We start from the raw sequence: 23,534 nt of genomic DNA, 5'->3' as shown, positions 1-23,534 counted from the left end.
GATTCTCCCTAGGTGATTTTGGGCAATTCCCACTTCTCAATAGGTGATTGTTCTGCATATACACATGGAGAAGCCAGCGCTATGTATCTCAGCTCCTGCAGGAACTCTAACAACGATTAACTCCCTATAAATTATTTCCTGGGTCAGGGTCACCTGGTGAGTTTCATAACTGAGTCAAAATATGACCACAGGTCTCCTTTCAGTATAATGGTCATTTGTTTGCTTCGGTTGATAATGGAAACAGCTAAACAAGGGGAAATTCCCAAGCTGTATACAGTTGGCTTTCCAATGCTTAGCAATTTATTCTGTGATTCTAGAAGTGAACATTTTATCTCTGGAATGAATTCCCTCCTGATTTGATGTTCTTTCCTGCAATCTCATGCTTGCTCTCTATATAAATGAAAAACCCACCTCAACTTTCTATCCTTCAGGTGGACTGGATTTTAGCATCGCAGTTCTGAGCTAGTATGGCCAACACATCAGCTAGTATGAAAACACCAAACAGCGGGAAGCTGTTTTATGCCTTTCCTTATATGCAGGAGTGGCTCACTGGCTAAGAGGCTGAGCTTGTTGATCCGAAAGGTCGGCAGTTCAGTGGTTTGAATCTCTAGCCCCGCGTAATGGAGTGAGCTCCCGTTACTTGTCCCAGCTTCTGCCAACCTAGCAGTTCAAAAGCAGGTAAAAAATGCAAGTAGAAAAATAGAAACCACCTTTGGTGGGAAGGTAACAGCGTTCCGTGTGCCTTCAGCATTTAGTCATGCCAGCCACATGACCACGGAGATGTCTTTGGACAGCGCTGGCTCTTCGACTTTGAAACGGAGAAGAGCACCGCCCCCTAGAGTCGGGAATGACTAGCACATATGTGCGAGGGGGACCTTTAACTTTACCATATACACATTTTAGTAACCTTTACAACCCACCGAGACTGAGATTAGTACCCATGTATAACTAAAACAACAGGTGAAGCGTTTGCCAAAAGACACCTAGGAAGATGAAGGTCACATTGAGATTCAAATCAAAAGCTTCTGAAATAAAATCGTGGAGTTCAGAACTTTCTACATCTGTTATTATTATTATGCGGTCTGCCAAGAAATATTTATTTCCCATTGCATTTTTCTCCCCCAATCTAACTGGGCATCGTGCCTATTAAGTTCAAGTCAAGGACAATTCCTCCTTAAGACTGTGATGTTTTGGTACTTCACGGGACACACACGCTGTCTGCTTCACAAGGCTGGAAATAAATCCACGGTCAAAACGATAAGCTTGAGATCGTGTCAAGAGGCTCTTGATTTTATCTGTTCAAAAAATTTATGCCGTCACCCAGAGAATATAAAACATCTCTAGCAGTGGTGGGTTGCCAATTTTTTTTACTATTGGTTTGGGCACGCTCGCTCCGGGCCAAACCGGGAACAACCCACCTGTGATCTCTAGATTGCTAACCAATACAGTAGAGCCGTGATGGCAAACCTCTGGCACAAAGAGCTGCTCTTATGATTTAAAAAGCAAGCCCCTTTTCGGGCTGTTTTTTCAGGCTGTTTTCAAGCGAAAAAATAGCCCGAAAAACAGCCCAAATAACAGCCAGAAGAACAGCAGAAAAACAGGCATGCGTGCACAGGCCAGCTGTTCTTTGGGTTTCTGGCGCTCTGGCACACGGATATGCACGCACGTTCCAATTTGGGCACTCGGTGCTGAAAAGGTTTGCCATCGCTGCAGCAGAGGTACAAATAGTAAAATACAGCAGATTACAAAGCAATGTACTTATTGTACTTATCTCTTCAACTTTTTATCTGCTGCACACGGGAGGGCGTTTAATTTTCCATCCCCCCCTTTTATTTCCTCATCCAGTTGTTTAACAGAATAGCAGAATTGGAAGGGACCTTGGAGGTCTCCTAGTCCAACGCCCTGCTCAAGCAAGATATCATTTTTATATCGAAAGACATTCTACTTTCCTGCTTGAACTCCCTACTTTATTTCCAGGAGGTGGCCCTGCTCTGCAGTTCCTCAAAAACCCAGAGACAGGATTTTTTTTTTTTTTTTAGAAAAAGGCATTTATAAAAACAAACAAACTCAAGAGGATCGCTTACCTGCTAGAGAGCACAAGGCCCAGTAAATGAAAAGCTGCTTCATTAATAGCGTAATGAGATTAGCCAGACACAAGCAATTCCCCTTGAGATGGACTAGGCTGCTCTCCAGAAGTCTTCAAATTTCCCTCGCTGGCAACACTGGACAATTCCTTTCCACCAGGTAGAAAAATTAACGAGGCATCTCCGTTCCCACGGGAGAATCAACACCTTTCAATGTGATTAATCCTCAATCTCTCCCCCAGTGGAGCGCCTGCTGCCAGATCAGTGAACCAGTCACCTGGAATCTCTTCATCTTTCTGAAGCAACCCTTTCTTCTGATAAGCTACTTCCTGCAACCATTCTTCCTTGGTGTCAGAGGAGTTTTACTGGTCTGGCAGCTCTTTTTATTTATTTATTTTTCAGCTGCATCTCAACAGGCCGAAGCAAGACGCTTGCCACGCCCCAGTCTCTGCGACTTCTGTAGTTCTGTGGTCCCGCCGCTGCTGGAGTCAAGAAAACTTGGGGTGATCTTGAACCCGGTGGAAGAATGCCTGGAGTACCATTCTAAAGCTGGATTTTTATTTATTTATTTGGGATTTCTTTTATTTTGGAGTGCTAGCATTCTCGGGCCCAAGGTGGGAAAATCTTTAAAAGAAAAGGAATGGATGCCAATAAAAAAAGAAAACAGTTGAGCGTTTCTAATTTCAGGAAAGCTGAATGTATAAAGCATGGGCATGTCTAAATTACTACTCCAACAGGACTTTATAAAGGGTTGTTCTGTGGGATACGTCAGACTCTGTCAACAAATGCATGGGGTGGAATAGAGGAAGGATCACCTGGTGTCCTACTTTTCATTTTTATTCTGGAAGCCTAGTGGCTTGCAGGGTTAGGACCCTGGGTTGGAGGCAGTGGTGGGATTCAATTTTTTTTAACTACCGTTTCTGTGAGTGTGGCTTGGTGGGCGTGGCAGGGGAAGGATACTGTAAAATCTCCATTCCTTCCCCACTCCAGGGGAAGATTACTGCAAAATCCCTATTTCCTCCTAATCAGCTGGGATTTGGGAGGAAGAAAATAGATTGGGGAGAGAGAGCCAGTCAAAGGTGATATTTACCGGTTTTCCGAACTGCTCAAAATTTCCGCTACTGGTTCTCCAGAACTGGTCAGAGCCTGCTGAATACCATTCTCTGGCTGGAGGTTAGCAAACCCGTGTTCAAAATCCGAGTGTTGCCTCAGGGTGGGGTTGAGCTCCCGTCCTTCGCTCCAGCTCCTTGATGGACATCCAACTGGGTGTCCCACCTGGCAACAGTGATGTCACTAGGTAATCCTTTCAACCCAGAAGTGCCTTGATGCTTCTGACACAAGTGCAAAAAAAATTCAAATTAAAATAAATATCTATTCTGATGCTGTTATGCACTTAAAAAGTTTAAGGCTGCAATAACCAAGGATCACCCATTGGGATTTCTCAGTTGCTCGCTGGATAGTTTCCAGCAGCTCTGGAAATCTTCTAGAATCTCTTTGGATATAAAGATATTGTGATTGTGGATTGTTATAGCCAAGCCTTTTTATTTCTTGCCTATTGTTTGTATCTTTCTCTTCTCCTGCTTTGGTCTGCCTTTTAGCCCAGTTTTGTCACCTAACTATATTTTCCCCCTCATATTTGCTAGCATTTAATAAGTAAGCATTGAATTATGGTATATTTTTTGCTGAGTTGGTTCAAGGCTTTGTTCTATTCTGGATATACCGAGGTATTCCTCGGCTTATGACCACAGCTGGGAGCAGAATTTCCAATGCTAAGCAAGACATTTGTTGAGTCAGCCTGATTCTACCATCTTTCTTTGCCACTGTTGCTAAGCAAATGACTGCCTTTGTTAAGTGAATCACACAGTCACTAATCAAATCCAGCTTCCCCAATGACTTTGCTTGTTGGAAGCCAATTGGGAAGATCGCAAATGGGGATCACGTGTTCCCAGAATAGAGCCACCATTGTAAATACATGCCAGTTGCCAAGCACCTGAATTTTGATGGCATAACTGTGTGGGATGGTGCAATGGTCATAAATGTGAAGATCGGTTGTAATTCCCTTTTTTCCGGCATTGCTGTAAGTTCAAAAGCTTCTTAACAAATGCTTTTTAAGTCGGTGACTAACTGTAAAGATTCACCAGGAGTGTGCTTGGTGCAACCAAATCAGAAATTATATGCAGTAATTTTCCTACATGAAAGCTGAGACACAATCAGTGAAGAAAAGGACAGAGAAAGCTCAAACATCATTCTTCAAAATGAAAAAGGTCTTCAGCAGTCACGGCATAAGCTTAAGATTGAAAATTAGGTTTGTCAGATGTCTATTTTCTGTCCTGCCCTGACAGAAAGCCACTTGAAGGGACTAAAAGCATTTGAAATGTGGATTTACAGGCAGCTGTTAGGTATGAGCTGGGTTGACCAAATCAGAAATGATTTTTAAATGGTTTTATCAATGGTTAGCGATAGGTAGAAATTAGATCTACCTACCTGAAGAAAGATCATTGTTATGTATAAGTAAAATATGAATGTTGTTCATAATGATAAGTATGCTAGCATAATTAACATGATCACAAATACACTACTATAATTATAAATATGGTTATAATTACTATGTGTATTATTATTTGCTATCGGTATATCTGTTATTTTTCTTTTGTAAAATGAAATGCTCGGACATTACACTGTGTTCAAAATACTTATATATAAATAAAAAACTTGGCTTAAAAAAAATAAGAAATGAGGTGGTGATAAGCCAATTGGGAGATCATCAAAACCATTATTATTATTATTATTATTATTATTATTATTATTATTATTATTATTATTATTATTATTATTATTATTATATTGGATTTGTCAACCGCTCCCTCTCCCCAAGGGGACTCGGGGCGGTGTACAGACAGAATAAAATACATTATATACAACAATTACAAAACCCCATAAAACAAATTAAACACAAGTCTGTACAATAGTGCAAAAATTAATTAGTGATTAAAACCAAATTAAAATAAAAAGCAAAAGAATTAAAAAGCAAAAGAATATTTCAGACATATGATTCGACACCCGGAAAAATATGGCATATTCCTCTTAATCCTCCAGGGAAAGACTGAAGGCAAACGAGGTCCAGGCAGAAGAAGAATATCATGGCTTCCGAAACTGGTTTGGACAAAGCTCAGCAGCACTTTTCTGTGCGGCTGTTGATAAAAATAGGATCACCAACATGATCACCAACGTCCGATGATGGATATCGCATAATAATAATAATAATAATAATAATAATAATAATAATAATAATAATAATAATAATAATAATAATAATAATAATAATAATAATAATAATAATAATGCAGGGTCGACGAGAAGGAACATGAAAAAATCGCGAAATACCAGGACTTAAAAATTGAAATTCAACGATTATGGCACAAACCAGCAGTGGTAATTCCAGTGGTAATCGGCACACTGGGTGCTATTCCAAAAGCACTGGAATTACATTTAAAACAGTTAAAACCTGACAAAATCACCATCAGTCAAATGCAAAAAGCTGCACTGCTTGGATCTGCACGTATATTACGAAAATACGTTACGACGTCCTAGGCCCCTGGGTGGGGCCCGACTAGTAATCAATGCCAAATCCGGCGAAACAACTGGCCGCTGTGATACAATCGTATAATAATTAATAATAATAATAATAATAATAATAATAATAATAATAATAATAATAATAATAATAATAATAATAATAATAATAATAATAATAATAATTATTCTCCTACACATTTCAGGTCTTTGCAAATAGCAATCTATTGTCTCCAAAGCAACCTGCTGTGGATGATGGCAGTGGTGGTGGTGAAGGAATATCCCATTTCGTCACATCAGGAGAGAAGGCCTTGGATGGAGCGTCTTCTGTAGCAGTGTTGTGCTTCCTCATTTCTCAAGAAATGGTTGGAAAATTTCTCCCTTTCCTGGGAGAATTTCAGTGAAATCATCCAACCAATTTCCTTATCTTCAAGTATGATGGGGAATTTCAAGCATTTAATTGAAATTAATTGTGCCCCTAGGCTCCTTGTGTCATATCTTGAAAGGTGCTGGGTTTAGGATTTGTTACGGGAGGGAGGGGAGTCTGAATTATTAGCCTTTTGTGGTTCCTACAGCTGAGAAAAGGAGATTTTGCTTCAGGGAAGAAAATTGGGGGACACGATCCTTGGGATATTAAACACGTGTGAAACATGGCAGGACGAACTAATCTACCGGTTTCTCTTTTGTGACTTACTCTGTTTTATTCTTGTGCTTTGCACTGAAAGTAGCATTTATTTTAAAGAGAAAATGTCTCTTATCAACCTCATGTTTTGCTCTACAACATCAAAATGGGTGTAGCCCCAGCCCAAATACAAGTAGTCCTCAACTTATGATCACAATTGAGCCCAACATTTCTGTTGCTAAGCAAGACAGTTCATTTTGTGATCTTTCTTGCCACGGCTGTTAAGTGAATCCCAGCAGTTGTTAAAATTAGTAACACGGTTGTTAAGTGAATCTGGCTACCCCGTTGATTATCCTGGTCAGGTGATCACATGACCCTGGGACACGGCAACCGTCATAAATATGAGCCTGTTGTCAAGCATCCAAATTTTGATTATGTGACTGCTGCAACGGTTGTGTGAAAAATGGTCATAAGTCACTTTTTTCAGTGCCGTTGTAAGTTGAAAGGGTCACTAAATGAATGTTTGTAAGTCATAGGACTATCTGTATTAGCAAGCCTTTTCCCAGTCATAGCCAAGCAGAATAATTGAGTTTCTGTGGCTTTTTTTCGGTGTGAGATTTAGTAAAAATACTATGCTGGGTCCAGTAGAAAATAACTTTCTTTGTTTTTTGTAACTACATATGCAGAACTCCTTAGTATGGATAGAGGTGCACTGCAGTTGAAATCTTTGAATGTATTAAGAGATGAAAGGGTAATTCAAACCTGGTTTCAGTATGGTCAGTTACAGGCTAGATGGAAAAAAGACCAGAAATCCGGTATTATCCAAAATGAGGATAACTTGATAAAACAAATCAGGGACCAGGGTCAAATGCACATAAAAAGGTTGTATAATGTATTGATAGAAATAGACTCAGAAACAGAATTAGTAAAAGATTGTATGATAAAATGGGCACAAAATTTTGAAGAACCAATAATGATGGAAACATGGGAAGAGATTTGGGTAAGAAATGTAAAGTTTACACAAGCTCAGAACTTGAGAGAGAATTTCTACAAGATGCTGTACAGATGGCATTTAGATCCAAAAAGGCTAGCCTGTATGTATCCGAATCTACAATCTAAATGTTGGAGATGTGACTGTTTCTGTGTTTTCTATTTTAGGTGTGAAAGATCCATTCTGGAGAGATGGATTTCAACATGTTTGACTTCAGCAGAAAAGTTTGTTTTTAAAAAAAATCAATGCCGATAAGATATGGAAAGTTTATTTAAAAGAGCTTACAGTGGGGGGGGGGGGTTGCATTTTAAATGCCTGTAGCATTGTGCTCTTTAGTTATATTCATGCTGTTTCATAAATGAGTGACAGATGCTCACAAAATGTTTCCGTGTTCTTAAATTCTTTTTTAAAAATACAAGCGGAAAAAGAGGCAGGAAAAATTGCATCATTCTTTTGTCATTATGAATCTAATTATCCCCCCCCCTTCCCACCTTGTACGGGAGCCTAGATTTCAGATATTTCTGTGCTCAGTCTAAGGCAGTAGATTACCTGGCAGAATGCTTTTTCTACAAGCAGCAGTGGGTGGTTTTTTTCCCCTCTTCAAATAAGCATGCTTAAGATATGTATAGGTCAGTGATGGCAAACCTTTTCAGCACCAAGTGCCCAAACCATAATGTGCCTGCATATGCATGCACCGGAGTGCTGGAAGCCCAAAGACCAACTGGGTGGCGCACGCATGCCAGTTCTTTGGCCGTTTTGGGGGGTCATTTTCAGGCTGTTTTCAAAGGCATTTTCCAGGACATTTTTCAAGCCGTTTTCCAGCGCTTCGGCACCTGCGAAGAGCAGCTGGTGATGGCGCATGTGCCCACACAGAGGGCTCTGCATGCCATCTCTGGCACGCATGCCATAGGTTCGCCATCATGGGTATAGATAATCCTCAACTGATGACCACTATTGGATAAGAAGAGCTGTGGTGGCGCAGTGGTTAGAGTGCAGCACTGCAGGCTACTTCTGCTGACTGCCGGCTGACCGCAATTTGGCAGTTCGATTCTCACCAGGCTCAAGGTTGACTCAGCCTTCCATCCTTCCAAGGTGGGTAAAATGAGGACCCAGATTGTTGGGGGCAAGAGGCTGATTCTGTAAACCGCTTAGAGAAGGCTATAAAGAACTCTGAAGCAGTATATAAGTCTAAGTGCTATTGCTATTGCTATTTCCGTTGCTAAGCAAGGAGATTGTTAATAGAGTCATGCCCAATTTTACGTCCTTTTGGCCATGGTTCTTCAGCCAATTGTTGTTAATTGCAGTTGTTAAGCCAATCACCGTGGCTGTTAAGTGAATCGCATAGTAAGTGAATCTAGTTTCTCTCAATGGCTCTGCTCGTCAGCTGGGAAGGTTGCAAATGACGCTCACCTTAATCCAGGGTGCTGCAACCCTCATCAATGTATGCTGGTCGCCAAACTCCCGAACTTTGATCACATGACTTTGGGGATGCTTAGACTGTAAGTGCAAGGATCAGTTCTGTATGAAAGACTTTGAGAGGTCATTAAATATAACATTGTCAGTCAAGGACTACCTGTATGCAAATCAGATTCCATCGTGCTGATGCTTTCTCTGATGCAATCCTACCACGTTGATATTACATCACGGGAAGGTAGGTGTTTTCGTGTCTTTGTGGAGGTGTAATTTGCAGAGCCTGCGCTGTTCATAGGTACAGAGCTCACCTTACCTGTTAGGCCCCCCGTCTGCCCGCATGCACCGAGAGTGTGACACACCAAATAAAACCACCACCTTCCCCCTCATTGAACCCTTGGGAACCAGTACACAGTTTGATCATTCGGCCTTATTGCAGTCATTCTCAGAAATGAGATTACATTTGAGTAGACTCAACAAAGCCAAGGATACGTAAGAGCACTTGTAACAATTAAATGAAGGAAATAAATCCACTTCCAAAACACGGAAGGCAGGTCAATCGGAGCAGCAGGAAGCTAGGCCATTGGGACTGCTCAGAATGGCTTCAGAGGCATCTAAAGTGGGGTGGAAAAGCCAAGATGGCACCCACAACCACAAGACTGAAGCTGTTCTGACCGAGGTTTCTCGAGAGCATGAAGCAAACTCTTTGTCCTGACAAAAAACCCTTTTATTAATGGACTGTGACTTCTGCTCATTCAAATCCAACAAAGTCTTTCAAGGGAGGATTTACAGTCACAGACCTTATCTGGTTTGGAGAGGTGCCAGGCCAACATCTGCAAAACTTGGCAAGGAGTCTCGGAGAGTCACAAACTAATTAAACGAACGAATTGTCTCCTGAAAACTCCACTCCCCTTTCGCTCCTCTTTTATTTCCTCTAGGAGGGGCCGTTCATTGTCTACCTGTGGCTTTACTCCCAAGTCTTTAGCTGTTATTTAGCCGTTCCTTTAATCTGGCAACTCTGGGCATGCACACACTGGGAACAAGCTCCACCTGTTCGTCTGCCTCACTGCTGTCTGACTCTGAAGGCAGCTGATAACTGGCATACGGCTCTGGCCCCCTCTCTGCCTCCGACACAGAGCCCTCATCAGAGCCTTCCCCAGACTCCAGGACTGGCCATGTTCCTCTCCAACCTCCTCACTGACCGAATCTGGTGGGCCACAACAGAAGCCTTACTCCTTTTCTGGACTGTTGCAATTCAAGACAGGGAAGATGTAGCTGCATAGTTGCAACTACTATCTCGATTCCTTTTTATCACACTCTCCTATTCCTCAACAGCCCAGAGAGTTCCTGCATTTGCAAGTTCAAAAAAAAGTCAAAATGGCATCCATGAATGCATTGTCAAAGCGTGCAGCGTGTCCTGCCTTTTAAAGTGTGCAGAAAAAGAAACACAACTACAATTGCACAATTGCAGTTCCTATCTGGACTTTGTTTTAAAAGGGGAAACAAAACACCTGTGTATCTCCCAACCAGGTGAACCTTGGGAACAATTAGCTGTGGAGACAGGCAATCCTCTTATTATTCAAAACGATAACATCTCCTTTTACAACAATAAGATGGGTGAAGATCCCAATTACAGGTAGTCCTCCACTTAATGACCACAACTGAGCCCAACATTTTTGTTTGCTAAGCGAGACAATTGTTAAGCGAAGTTTGCCCCGTTTTACAACCTCTCTTGCCACAGTTGTTAAGTGGATCCCTGCAGCTGTTAAGTTAGTAATACGGTTGTTAAGTGATTCTGGCTTTCCTATTGACTTTGCTTGTCAGATGTTCGCCAAAGGTGATTCCTTGACCCCAGGACATTGCAACCGTCATAAGTATGAGTTGGTTGCCAGGCGCCCTAATTTTGATTATGTGACCATGGAGATGCTGCAACAGCCGTGTAAAAAACAGCTATGAGCCACTTTTTTCGGTGCTGCAGTAACTTTGAACAGTCACTAACAAAGTGTTGTAAGTCCAAGAACTACGGGTCCTCTCCAACCTAATTAAAAAGTCGCCAATTGTCTAAAATCAAAAGAAAACCTCCTGACCCCCAGCCATGGAGGCTCAGAGCTGGGAAAGAGAAGGAAGGAGGAACGAGACTCAAATGCAGCACAGAAGCAAATTACGGAGAAGTTAACTGATATTCCCTCTCGGTGACTCATTGTCTCTTTTCAAGTTGGTTCTCAATATAACCTTTGGCTCTTCCTGTCTGAGATGAAATTATGACACACACAGGAGGGGTGGGGCAATGAAGGTGTGGGATTAAGGGAAGGGAGACCCAGGTTCAAGTCCTCACTCAGTGACAGACAGTGGGGGCGGGGGAAATCTGGCCAGCTCAGTCTTTTCAGTCCCACAGCCTGCAACTGGTTAAGATGCTGCACTATGAACAGAGAGACCTGAGTTCTAGTCCTCCCTTAAGCAGAGTTGTTCTCTCCTTACTCCCAAATTGGGAAATGGAATAATACACATCTACTACAGGGGATCGTTAGTCTCTTAAAGACCACTGCAGAAAAGGAGATAAATGCTTAATGTCATCATGCTTAATGACCGTAAATTGAGGACAACCTGCAATCTGTTCATGGTAGATTATCAGAGGTGGGCTTCAAAAATTTCAGCAATGGGTTCTCTGCCCGATTGCTGGGTGGGCGTGGCCATGGTGGGCGTGGCCCAGTCAGTGCTGCACCACCACATCCGGGGGGGGGGGGGCGTTTTCGCCTTCCCCAGGCTCCGGAGGCTTTCCTTGAGCCTCTGGGAGGGCGAAAACTGCCTTCCCCGGACTCTGGAGGCCCTCCCTTCCGGGAGTCCCATTTATCCCTCTCCCCAAGCCTCCGTGCGGGCCCTGCACTTACCTTGCATCCAAAACGGGCCGCGTGGAGACTCTTGGGAAGGGTGGGAGGGGCGGGTGGGGCCAGCCAGGGGTGGGATTTGGAGCTTCTCCGAACCAGCCATAACATTAGCTATGGGTTCTCCCAAACCCGGCCGAACCCGTAGCAGCCCATTCCTGTAGACTTTATCCTACTCTGAACTGCTTTGGGATAAGACAACAATACCCCCCCCCCCAACAAACACACACACACACTCGCATAAATATAAACACACCTATGCATTTTAAAATTTGTATTTATAAACAGTACAATTAACCAAAGTGCATATACATAAACAAGAGGAAAGATGTACAAAAATAAATCTCTGGAAATATGAGGACTCTTTCGTTTCATATCAACCCGCTCAAAGAACTCCCTTTAGTGTGCAGGAGTCTTCTTTACTGCATTTTAGAAAATTAATTTGGGAAGTTTGTTCACCAAGTTACATTCATGAGCACAAAATATGAAATTATGGAATTTATGGAAGCGCCTACATTGCATCCAGGTAAAAAGAGTAGGGCTTTGTTTACAGTTATGGATACTATGTTGAATTTCTTTGAATGTCCCCTCTGATGAGAACCTCTCCCTCTGAATACTTTCTTCAAAATCAACAGGTAAAGCTAGTCTAATGCCTCCCAAGACCAACACTTTCCTTTAGACCTGTGTTTTCACAACCTTGGCCACTTTGAGATACAGTATGTGGACCTCAACTCCCAGAATTCCGCAGCCAGCCTTGTTGTTGGAGTCAAAGACTTAACAGAATAACAGAGTTGGAGCCTTGGAGGTCCTCTAGTCCAATCTTCTGCTTAAACAGGAAACTTAAAATTATTCCAGACAAATGGTTGTCCTCCAGTGATGGAGCTCCAGTGTTGGGAGTCTTAAAAAGGCCAAGGTTGAGAAACTTCTACAACTTATCTTCTACAATTATAACTGAAGTTTTCTGAATTGGGAAGGGAACTTGGGTTCAAGAGAAGTTCATTGCTCTATCTTCCCATTCAGCAGCAACATTTGGAAAGTCCATACGGAGTTCTTAGTTGCCGCCGTATTTATCAATGAATTTAGGGTTCGTTAGCTTAATACAGTAATATTGTCTCGTTTAAGACATAAAGACTAGTTTCCAGCCCATTCATGTAGGAAGAAACTGTTGCTTCATTGAAGCAAGCCAATACTGTCAATAAGAGGGATTTCAAGAGTTAGTTGAAATACATATTTGCACATAAAATTTTATTGCAATAAAATCCCTTAAGTAAACTCCGTTAAAATGCCGTAAGTGCATATGGGCCACATCTCCTACCTGGTAACCTCTGACTCAGTGATGGGTTCCAGCAAAGACTACTGCTGGTTCGCTCAGGGCTGTGACGTGTGCATGCTGAATATGTATGCATAATACTACTAAAATTGCTCTGCACATGCGCAGAAGCAAAAAACAAGATGGCGGCGCCTGCGGGAGAACTGGTTCAGGGGCATGGCAGGCCTGGGTCACTACTGGTTCCAGCGACCCAGGCCACCAAACTACTACAAATTTGGACGAACCGGTCTAAACTGATAGGAACACACTACTGCTCTGACTCTCTTAAGACAGGCTAACTGCGAAACTTTCAGAGATCAAAATGTCTAGAAGACACCCAATAGAGGGAAACAGATAAGGAGGGTGATTTCCCATGCCCTCAGCTTGGTGAGGAAAAATTAAAAGAGACTCTGAAAAGCAGATTTAGATAAGTAAAGGGTGCCTTCTCTTGAGACATGAACAAGAGGAGCCGGGTGCCGTCCTCCAGAGAGTGTCAGAGGGCGGCGCCCAGGAGTAGGGCCTTCTCTGTGATGGGCCCTACCCTTTGGAATGACCTCCCCCCAGATATTAGGACAACAACTGACCTCCGCTCCTTCCGTATGAAATTGAAGACCCACCTGTTCCGACTAGCCGGCCTGGCTTAAATTTAGAGCTTTTCCACCTCTTGGGCATTTTTAATTGTTAATTTTAATTTAAATTTTAACTGTCATTGGGATTTTAATTGTTTCAAAGTACTGTAATTTATTTATTTATTTTCTACCTCCTCCATATTATATTGTTGTGATTGTTGTTATTGTACGTCGCCCCGAATCCCTGGGGGGAGAGGGGGCGACTAAGAAGTCAAATTAAATAAATAAATAAATAATTGGGTGTATTCTAAACAGATCAAAGTCACCTCCTATGTTACAACAGGAATTGACATCAATTGGGTGAAATCACACCCCCAACATCCCCTGACAAAGCTTGAGACCTTGATATCCTTGCTCAAGAAAAAGGTCTAACTCACTTCTGAAACAATTTTTTCCCCAAGGAAAAAAAAGACCTTTATCTACAGAAGGCTCTCTGCAAACATGGATGTTTCTTTGTCTCCCACTCTTAGAACATTCATGGACCATGAAACATTGCATAGTCAGTCAAGGAAGTGCTGAAAAAACAGAAGCGTTTGACAAGGAAAGTCCTGGGCTAGGATATTTAGAGAGTTTTTGCTGTGAAAAGAAACAACGCCAATCCTCTCCCCTTCTGCCTCTAAACCAATTAGCATTTTTATATCCAAGTAATTTACTTAAAATTGGGATATAAATTTGACAGAGCAGAAACCTGTCAAAGGGGCTTTTGTTTTTATTGTAAAAGAGGTAATTGTTTTTACTGTCCTATATGGGGTTTTTATTTCTCGTAATCCATACAAAGCCACTGAGAGTGAGTGGGCAGCCTTATAAATTTTCTAAATAAATACATAGATAAATAAAAACAAAAGTGAACCCTTAGTTATGGGGTCCCTAGTGCTCTCTGAGCCTGGTTGTTTTCTTGCAGGTGTTTCATTATCAAACGTTATCCCTGCTAGCTCTAGTACTGATGATGTTACCTAGTTTGGTAATGAAATGTCTGCAGAAAACAATCAATTCAGAGGGCACCAAAGAGCTACACTTCAACCCTGAACCACAACGATCCATGAATTTTGTTGCCCCGACCAATGAGACACAACATGCCAATCTCAATATGAGATATAAATGAAGGCATATAAATACAAAGACATTCTATAAAAAATATTTAGAATCTGAAAGTGGCTCTTGGTTTGAAATGCTTCAGTTAGGGGGTCCTAGCACTGATGATGTTATCTAGTTGGGTTATGAAATGCCTGCAAGAAAACAACCATTCTAGAAAGTGTGCCTTTCAGCTTAAAAGAACACCACCAGTCTGGATTAGCTTACACAATGCAATGCTTAACACGTCCACAAGAAACTTCTCTCTTTCCTGTTCTCAATTCCAATTCTCAAACATATCCAACTATTCACAAATGGAGAGACGGACATGGATATCCAAAATATGATAGACATTTTTAAGCTGAACATCCCAATACTCAGCTGGGAAAGAAGACTCACTTTTCCAAGAATTCCAATTCTCCATAAGAAAATTCCAATTCCCATGACAAAATCCCCAATGAAAACTTCTGTGGCGGTTTTCAATCTGGATGGAATTTCACTTAGGAAAATTCAGTTTTGCTTTGTTTTGCTTTTAAAGATAAGATGTAATGGACGAATACGGCAACCTAGAAATAGAATGGAACTATAATACCTGTCCTTTTAAAGTGCAACTCTCACCATGGATCTTTTAGAGGAATCATGGTAAGATCTTCTCTACTCTTAGAATACATACCCGTAATTGGCATCAGTTTCTTGAAATGTAATGTCCTTGCCTGGGTTGATAAGTGTGGCCTGTAGATTTCAGAGTATTGTTTCCAACCCGTTCTCTATTTTCAACCCTGTCTTTGCAAGACACATCAAGCACAGATTTTTCCAGCCGAAGAGCCTCACAATTGCTAGAGTCATTTTCACATCTCCATTCTTCTATAACTTGCCCTTCAGGCTCATTACAAAGAGATGTCTGTGAGTTTGCTAGACTTGCACAAATACTTCTGCATTGGATTCCTCCAGTTCTGATTTCCAAACCTGTGAAAAAGTGCAAGTGGTGGTGACTCTCTGAGAGCATTAATTGGTTGAAAAAGTCGACATCTCTGCTTGTAATTCCTTGACCTTCTCTACTAGCAGCTGAGAAGTCGTCTGCAAAGCTAACAGATTCATCCATAATGGAGTCCTCAGAAAGGAAAGTCTTCTCTATGAGTCCGGAAGAAGCATCCGTTGTCATCCATTCTGCTGTAAAAAAGGGCTTTGACCTCATTGAAGCTAGCCAGCTTTCTCCACTTAGTTGGGAATCACCAGATCCAGAAGAAGAGCTGGAACATATTGGAAAAGTGCCAACCGTTGAGCAGTTTTCATCCTTCTTCTGAAATCGATGCGTTTCGGTGTAAGGAATGTGTCTAGTACTATCATCTTCATCATTGCTCTCTTCACTTTCTTTTGATAAAGAATCCACCGAAAGAGTTAAAAGGACAGGTGTGGTTTTCTGTTGCAGAATAAAGCGGACGTTGTTTTGGGTCAAATCCCTTTCATCAAATTCCATCAGGTTCTTCGGGTGCTGGCACTTAGAAAAATCCTAATTTGAGAAGGGAGAAGTGGGGAAGGAAGAAGAGAGACACATTTTCATTTTTAAAAACCGAGAAACAGGAAGTAAGAACAGCAGCTAACAAGAATGGGTGCAGACCAACATAAATGGACCTCCGCCTTAGCTACATCAAAAACATGACTTGAAATTTAGAAGAAAAGTATAATTAGGCTCATTCGACAAAAACAAGATCTGGAAGTTAAACTGAATTCATTTAAGATGGCGGCTAAGCCAGTAATTTATTCACCCTAATGGTTCACAAATTATATCGTAGGGTCTGACCGTAGAATGCTCAGTAGAGCAGTGTTTCCCAACCTTGGCGACTTTAAGTCCTGTGGACTTCAACTCCCAGAATTCCCCAGCCAGCATAGCTGGCTGGGGAATTCTGGGAGTTGAAGTCCACAGGACTTAAAGTCGCCAAGGTTGGGAAACACTGCAGTAGAGTACCGTTTTGACGACAGGTGTGAAACAATAACACTTGGAAGAGCTGCCAGGTGCCAGAAAAAGGGGGAAGTGGCTATGCTTTTTCTTGATTCAGAGAAAGCTTCTGATAATTCGGAATTTATTTCTATAGCCGTGATCGTGAAGAAGATGAATTGTGCTTCGATTTTCTTTCAAGGATGCAGAGAATTTGCTCAGGACATAAAGCTAAGATAATTGTAAAGGTATTTCTATCGTAAAATGCATTATTCAAAAAGAGAAGGTTGTTCCGTCTTCTCTGTTTGTGATCGGCATTGCAGTCCCTGGCAAGGAAGTTAAGGTGAGAGAGTCAAAATTAAGGAATTTCTCTCACTGGTTTCAATATCTTTGAGTAACATATTTCAAACAGAGCCAGAAAAAGATGCCCTATTTAGAGATCCGAACAGATGAAATGCTCGTGAAACAAAACTCAGAACATCTGTTAAAGAATATATATTTAAGTTGCTGCTAAAACATGCTTAAGAAATGGAACAAGTCTAAGATTACATGATTAAATGGGTGCACAATTTAAACAGAACAACTGACATAGCACCATGAGAATGCAGTTAATCATTTAAAGATCATAACTGGAGTTTTTAAATGGCCCATTTTAATTTGAAACTGATATTTGCACTTATTAATACACCATGCTAAATCCGAATTCTCCATAAATCTGATTCCTATAAGCTAAACCCACTGGGATCCTTCTGATGGGTGACTTGGGGGGACCTCTGGGTGAATTTAATGTGGATAGGAACCAGATACCCTCAAGAGTGGAATAATTGACATCAGATGTCATCAGTCCAAGATCACCAGCTGCTAAATGCCAGTTATGAATCCCATTTATATGAGCAAAGCTCACCCTGCTCAGTGACAGAGCAACTGTTTAAGATCGAGACAACCTCTAGGTCACAGGTCTTCCAACTTGGCAACTTTAAAACTTGTGGACTTCAACTCCCAGAATTCTCCAGACAGCTGGTTGTAGAATTCTGGGAGTTGAAGTCCAAAAGTCTTAAAGTTGCCTCGCCTGGGGACCCCCTGCTCTAGGTCCACATTAGCATCCTCAGTTAAAAAGGTGTCAGGGCACAAGGCTGGGAACGAGATATCTCTGAAGGACTGTACAATGATAACATTAAACATCTGTCCACAATGCAGGCCAATCTTTATCATGGGATATATTAAACAACAAGGGACATGGTGGCTCAGCAGATCAGAAAGGTCGTCAGTTCGGCAGTTTGAATCCCTAGAGCTGTGTAACGGAGTGAGCTCCCGTTACTTATCCCAGCTTCTGCCAACCTAGCAGTTCGAAAACATGTAAAAATGCAAGTAGAAAAATAGGGACCACCTTTGGTGGGAAGGTAACAGCGTTCCATGCGCCTTTGGCGTTAAGTCATGCTGGCCACATGACCACAGAGACATCTTCGGACAGCACTGGCTCTTCGGCTTTGAATCAGAGATGAGCACTGTACCCTAGAGTCGGGAACGACTAACACATATGTGCAAGGGGAACCTTTACCTATATTAAACAATTGAATTCTTGGAAGAATTGCTGATCAGTGATCTTATTCAACATCAGCACTCTTGGCTAAGAGACAAGCAAGCAAATTTTGTGAACATGGTTTAATCAGCAGAGGTTATCAATTTGTTGCCTTCTAGATGTTCTGAAGCACAACTCTCACAATCTCTTGTCATCAATTTTACTGATATTTCTTCTGTACTTAGCAAATGATGGTTGATAAGGCCAAGATGAGTCCTGGCTATCCTGCAGACAGTTTCTCAAAGATAGTCACTCCCTTTAGTTACTAAAGAAAGCTTCTTAGGTCCCTTTCCTCTGCTAACTGTCTTCTTCTTCTTTTAGAACCCCCTGTTTTGCGGCTACTATATTTAACTTAACTATGATCATGTCAACAGAACATGTAACCCGGGTTCTAAGCAAGAAGCAAGTAACATCAATCTCAGATCAGTGCAGGCTCTGTGTATGAAAATATGCACACTGTTATGGAAGTCAACTTCCCCTATTCATCCCGGAAACCTCCCATACGGCCCATACCAAAGCTGAAGGCATCTCAACTTGCTTCCTTCTGTGTCTGTAGTAGAAGAGAAGCATGGCGACACCAATACAGTTGGCTAATACAGCAAGCAAAGGAAGGGCAACATTTTCCCATTTTCTTACTGGAAAAGAAAAAAAAAGCAATTATGAGATACTAAAATGCATTGTTCAGATATCAATAGATAGGAAGTTAACAATAGAATTGTTAATTACCCAGCTAACTGAAGTCAGGCCACTGAAGTCCAACACTCTAGAGAGCACCAGGTACAAATAGGCTGAGCTAAACAATACTTTCCAGTTTAACACAAACTAACAATATCACCTATTGGCCTAGGCTCCAAAGATTCAACTAAGAATCTTTCCTAGCTCTCTTTGGTGATGCTGAGGACCAAAATAGGACCTTTGGCAGGCAATCTTCTTGTTCTGTGAACCAACTACTGTCCTGCTCAAATCTGATAGCCATTGGGCATCTTTGTTGAGAGAATCACAGTAACTATAATGCCTATAGTTACTATAATGGAGGGAGATAGGAGGGAGAGATATAGTACCAGAGGTAGTATTCTACCAGTTTGGACTGGTTGGCCCGAACCAGTAGCAGCTCTATGGCATTCCCATTTAGGCCCTTTTTTCGCCAAAAGTGCATGCACAGAAGGCTGAACACGCGCTCACATTTGCAAACTGGTAGGGAAGGGAAGTGAATACCACCCCTGTATAGTACCCAAACAAGAGTCCCAAAACTGGAGGTAACCTTGCTCCAGGCCACTAGCAGAGGCAAGAAGAAAAGGGGCTGCACCTCAAAAGCAAGGAAAGTGTAAGAAAGCAAACCGTGATAAGCAAGAAAATGCACCTATGTAGCCGATAATTCTCTGGAGCTGCCGGTGACAACTCTGTCCTGAAATCTATTTATTTATTTATGCATGAATGCATGTATTTCATTTCTACAGCCACCCATCTTCGCAAACGACTCTGGGCGGCTCACGATTCAAAATGAAGGAAGTCATCACAGACTTCTCTGATTCCTGGTGTGTTTCTTGTCTACATCAAAAGAGCAATCACAAATGTTTTAATGGCATTGCATTGGCCACTGGTGCACTAAAACTGGAAGTTTGCAATCCTGCATAAAGATCTATGATGGATCAAGTGCACTGGAAAAGTGGAGCTCCAGACCTCCGACTCCTCCTGCACCTTCTTCATTCAACCACAGGCAAAGGGGTTCCGAGAAATTGCTCCACTTTCTGTCCCCATTTCTAAAGGATGTTCGAGCACGAAGACAGTGTTCGCCATCAAGCCAGTCTGTTGTGTTGATCTCCACTGAAGGGTCGTGAATGTCCTCTAATGTCACCTGAAAAATAGAATAGGAATAACAGAGTTGGAAGGGACCTTGAAGGTCTTCTAGTCCAACCCCCTGCTTAGGCAGGAAGCCCTACACCACTTCAGACAAATGGATATCCAATATCTTCATAAAAACTTCCAGTGTTGGAGCATTCACAACTTCTGGAGGCAACTTCTGTTCCACTGGTTAATTGTTCTAACTGTCAGGAAATTTATCCTTAGTTCTAAGTTGCTTCTCTCCTTGATGAGTCTCCATCCATTGCTTCTTATCCCATCCTCAGGTGCTTTGGAGAATAGTTTGACTCCCTCTTCTTTGTGGCAGTCCCTGAGATATAGGAAGACTGCTATCATGTCTCCCCTGGTCCTTCTTTTCATTAAACTAGACATACCCAGTTCCTGCAACTGTTCTTCATGTTTGGCCTCCAATCCCCTAATCATCTTTGTTGCTCTTCTCTGCACTCTTTCTAGAGTCTCCACATCTTTTCTACATCTTTTCTACAACGCCATCTTCTTTGTGGCATTCAAAACTGGATGCATTATTCCAAGTGTGGCCTTACCAAGGCCTTATAAAGTGATATTAACACTTTCTGTGATCTTGATTCTATCCGTTTATGCAGCCTAGAAATAAGCAAGCAGTGACTTGAACCCAACAGGAACCCTGGCAAAGGAGCACAGCAGACAGACCCAGGGCACTAGACTTGGCACTTCCCTTTCCTGGGTTTCTCCTTCTTCATCTTTAATAATTAAAGGAGGAAGATGAAGATGAAAGGGCTGTGGATTACTGCTTTTTGATATGAGAAATGACCTCCAAGTTAGCATCGGGTTATCAAGGGCTGCTAGTGATGCTGACTATCTGCCTAACTCCCGAATCAAGGCAGCAGACTTTAAACATCAGTTTCTGGGAAGCAATGGTGGAAGAAGTCTATCCCCTATCCCATGGATGTCAAACTCAAGGCCCGGGGGCCAGATCCAGCCCACGGGATACTTAGATCTGGCCTGCGGGACTGCCCTAGAAATAGCAAAGAACAGTGGTGCTTCTGCCGGAGAAAGTGGGCTCCCAAGCTCCATTTTCAGCTGTCACGGCCTCTTGCAACTCTCTACCAGTGAAAAGGGAGCTTGGGAGGGCTGCCTGTGCTGTCCAAAGACCTCTCCGTGGACATGTGGCCGGCATGACTAAACGCCGAAGGCACACGGAATGCTGTTACCTTCCCACCAAAGGTGGTTCCCATTTTCCTATTTGCATTTTTAACGTGCTTTCGAACTGTTAGGTTGGCAGAAGCTGGGACAAGGAATGAGAGCTCACTCCGTTACATGGTGCTAGGGATTCGAACCGCTGAATTGCTGACCTTTCTGATCGACAAGCTCAGCGTCTCAGCTACTGAGCCACTGTGTCCCTGACTTCTAGGTGGCAACAAATGTACCTTTCAGGCTATGAACCCCTGGCTTTATTTTGTCCTTTATTTTTATTTATTTTAACTCTTGCCTTTAGTAAATGCTTTATTATTACTATTTCCGAATAATCCATCAAAGAAGGAAGGAGATGCAGCTCTTCACAATTAAGCAAACCCTCCATTGTTGGAGAGCAAATATGGTCAAAGAATATTTTATTTCATGAGTCATGATGGAAAAAAAAAAGGCTTCTTCAATTGAAGAGCTTTGGAAGAAGAAGCATAGGATACAAATATAAGAAATATTTTCCAAGCAAACCTGCAAGAGAGGAGAAATTAGTGTAGCATCGTTTTCTGGCTCACCGGTTTCTGCAATCCACCTCTCCAAATCTCCAAATCATATGTCAGATACTGAAAGACGTCCTTCATACAAGAAGGGTAGGTGAAAGAAACGTTCACGAAGATGATATTTTGGGTATATTTTGCTCTGAGAACTGGAGGTGCAAGTTGCACTGGAAAAAAAGACAAGGCAGATGGTTAGAGCAGTGGTAGTCAACCTTTTTCTACCTACCGCCCACTAATGGATCTTTCTTGATGGAAAAATTTCCTTACCGCCCACCAGTTTTTACGCAAGTGCGGAATATTTTTTAGAAAGGAGGGTGTTTAAAAAAAGAAAAGAAATGTACATACATTTATCTTTTTATTTCTACTTTATGCATGTTTATAATGTTTTTAACTTTATAAAGTTTAATTAGAAAACAATAAAGTAAATTGAAATTAGCTTTACTAGTGATTAATGAGATCTTTGAGGCTGAGCTAGTTAGCCCACTTATTATTATTAGCCAATAACAATTCTCTCCTGCCTTTTCTTTCTCCTATTTTGCAACTGCTCTGCTCCGCTTCTGCCTGTCCCTGCTAACAGTTTCTACTCCTCCCCTTCCTCTTCCCACGTGTTTGCTTGTGCACGCGCTTGCACTTGCCTGCCCACTCGCACAAAAGGAGGTTTTAACCTCCGAAATCCCTAACGCATGCATTCTCGCGCGCGTTAGTTCAAAAGGAGGTTTTAACCTCCTAAATCCCCACCGCCCACCTGGAATCCCAAAACGCCCACTAGTGGGCGGTAGGGACCAGGTTGACGACCCATGGGTTAGAGCAAATACAGTGGAGTGGAGTTCTTGTGGCTCACCAGCGACCAGCAGTCAGACAGTGAGGAGGTTGGGGGGGGAGCCTGGGCCAGTCCTGGAGTCTGGGGAAGGCTCGGACGAGAGCCCTGTGTCAGAGGCAGAGATGGGGCCAAGGCCATCTGGCAGTGATCAGGTGCTGGACAGCAGTGAGGCAAAGGAACAACTAGAGCCGAGGTGGCAAACGTAGGGCACATGTGCCACATGGAGCCATTTCTTAGGGCATGCGAGGCATTGTCCTGTCAGCTCCAGAACGCATGCATGTGCTGTCCAGCTAATTTTGGCCTTCATCTCCGGCCGTTTTTCGCTCTCCAGAGGCTTCCCTGAAGCCTCCGGAGGGCGAAAAACAACCCAACACGCAAACCGGAAGTTAGGGAACGGATTTCCAGTTTGCACATTGGGCAGTTTTTCTCCCTCTGGAGGCTTCAGGAGGCTTCCCTCATTCTTCTTTCTGCATCATTCAGAAGCTCAAAAGGATCCTGCTGGATCTTCCACCTTCTCCATAAAGCCACAACTCATTTGTCTTTACTTTTTCAAGGCTGAGAATGTAGACTCTCTCCCAGAACACCCTTAAGCAGCTCAGCTACAAACCCCAGTGCAGTGGGGGCAAACCCATGACATGTGTGTCACAGGTGACCTGCTGTGTCACTTTTGATGTCACGCCAAATCTTTGGACCCTCTAGAACAGGGGTGTCAAACTCAAGATCCAGGGGCTGGATTCGGCCCACAGAGTACTTAGATCTGGGCCGCAAGGCCATCCTGGAAACAGTGAAGAACTGGCCGGCGGTGCTTCTGCCAGAGAAAACAGGCTTCCAAGCTCCGTTTTTGGCTGGCACACACTCCGTTTTCACTGGCAGAGGGTTGCAGGAGGTTGTGGCAGCTGAAAATGGAGTTTGGGAAACCTGTTTTCTCTGGCAGAAGCACTCAGGCCACCAGAGGAGGCCCCGAGAGGAGTGAGGTTGAGCTAGCCACGCCCACCATGTCTCCCCCAGGTCAAACACAACTCTGATGCGGCCTTCAATGAAATTGTGTTT

At 42.6% G+C, this 23,534-nt stretch overlaps 2 protein-coding genes across 3 annotated transcripts in view; both read right to left on the bottom strand.

Moving 5' to 3' along the window:
* IL22RA1 (interleukin 22 receptor subunit alpha 1) overlaps nt 1-15,368 on the bottom strand; it is a 34,891-nt gene extending 19,523 nt beyond the window's left edge. The window contains exon 1 of one of the 2 annotated variants that reach the window (XM_081961940.1): nt 15,245-15,368. In XM_081961940.1, the coding sequence (XP_081818066.1) occupies nt 15,245-15,257 (13 nt within the window). In that variant the 5' untranslated portion in view covers nt 15,258-15,368. Of the gene's footprint in view, nt 1-2,084; nt 2,385-15,244 lie in introns of those variants that run through there. The other variant, XM_081961939.1, reaches the window with a different exon arrangement.
* The window catches only part of IFNLR1 (interferon lambda receptor 1), a gene marked incomplete at both ends in the record, with an annotated part of 13,697 nt that continues 5,419 nt past the window's right edge, over nt 15,257-23,534 (bottom strand). Inside the window, 4 exon segments of the mRNA XM_081961941.1 lie at nt 15,257-16,081; nt 18,600-18,721; nt 19,767-19,941; nt 21,683-21,831. Of these exon segments, the coding sequence (XP_081818067.1) occupies nt 15,257-16,081; nt 18,600-18,721; nt 19,767-19,941; nt 21,683-21,831 (1,271 nt within the window).

This window comes from Natrix helvetica (genome assembly GCF_964273705.1).
Source record: "Natrix helvetica genome assembly, chromosome: 9".
Lineage (NCBI taxonomy): Eukaryota > Metazoa > Chordata > Lepidosauria > Squamata > Natricidae > Natrix > Natrix helvetica.
The sequence above is the reverse complement of the archived record's forward strand: the minus strand, read 5'-3'. Positions and strand labels throughout refer to the sequence as shown.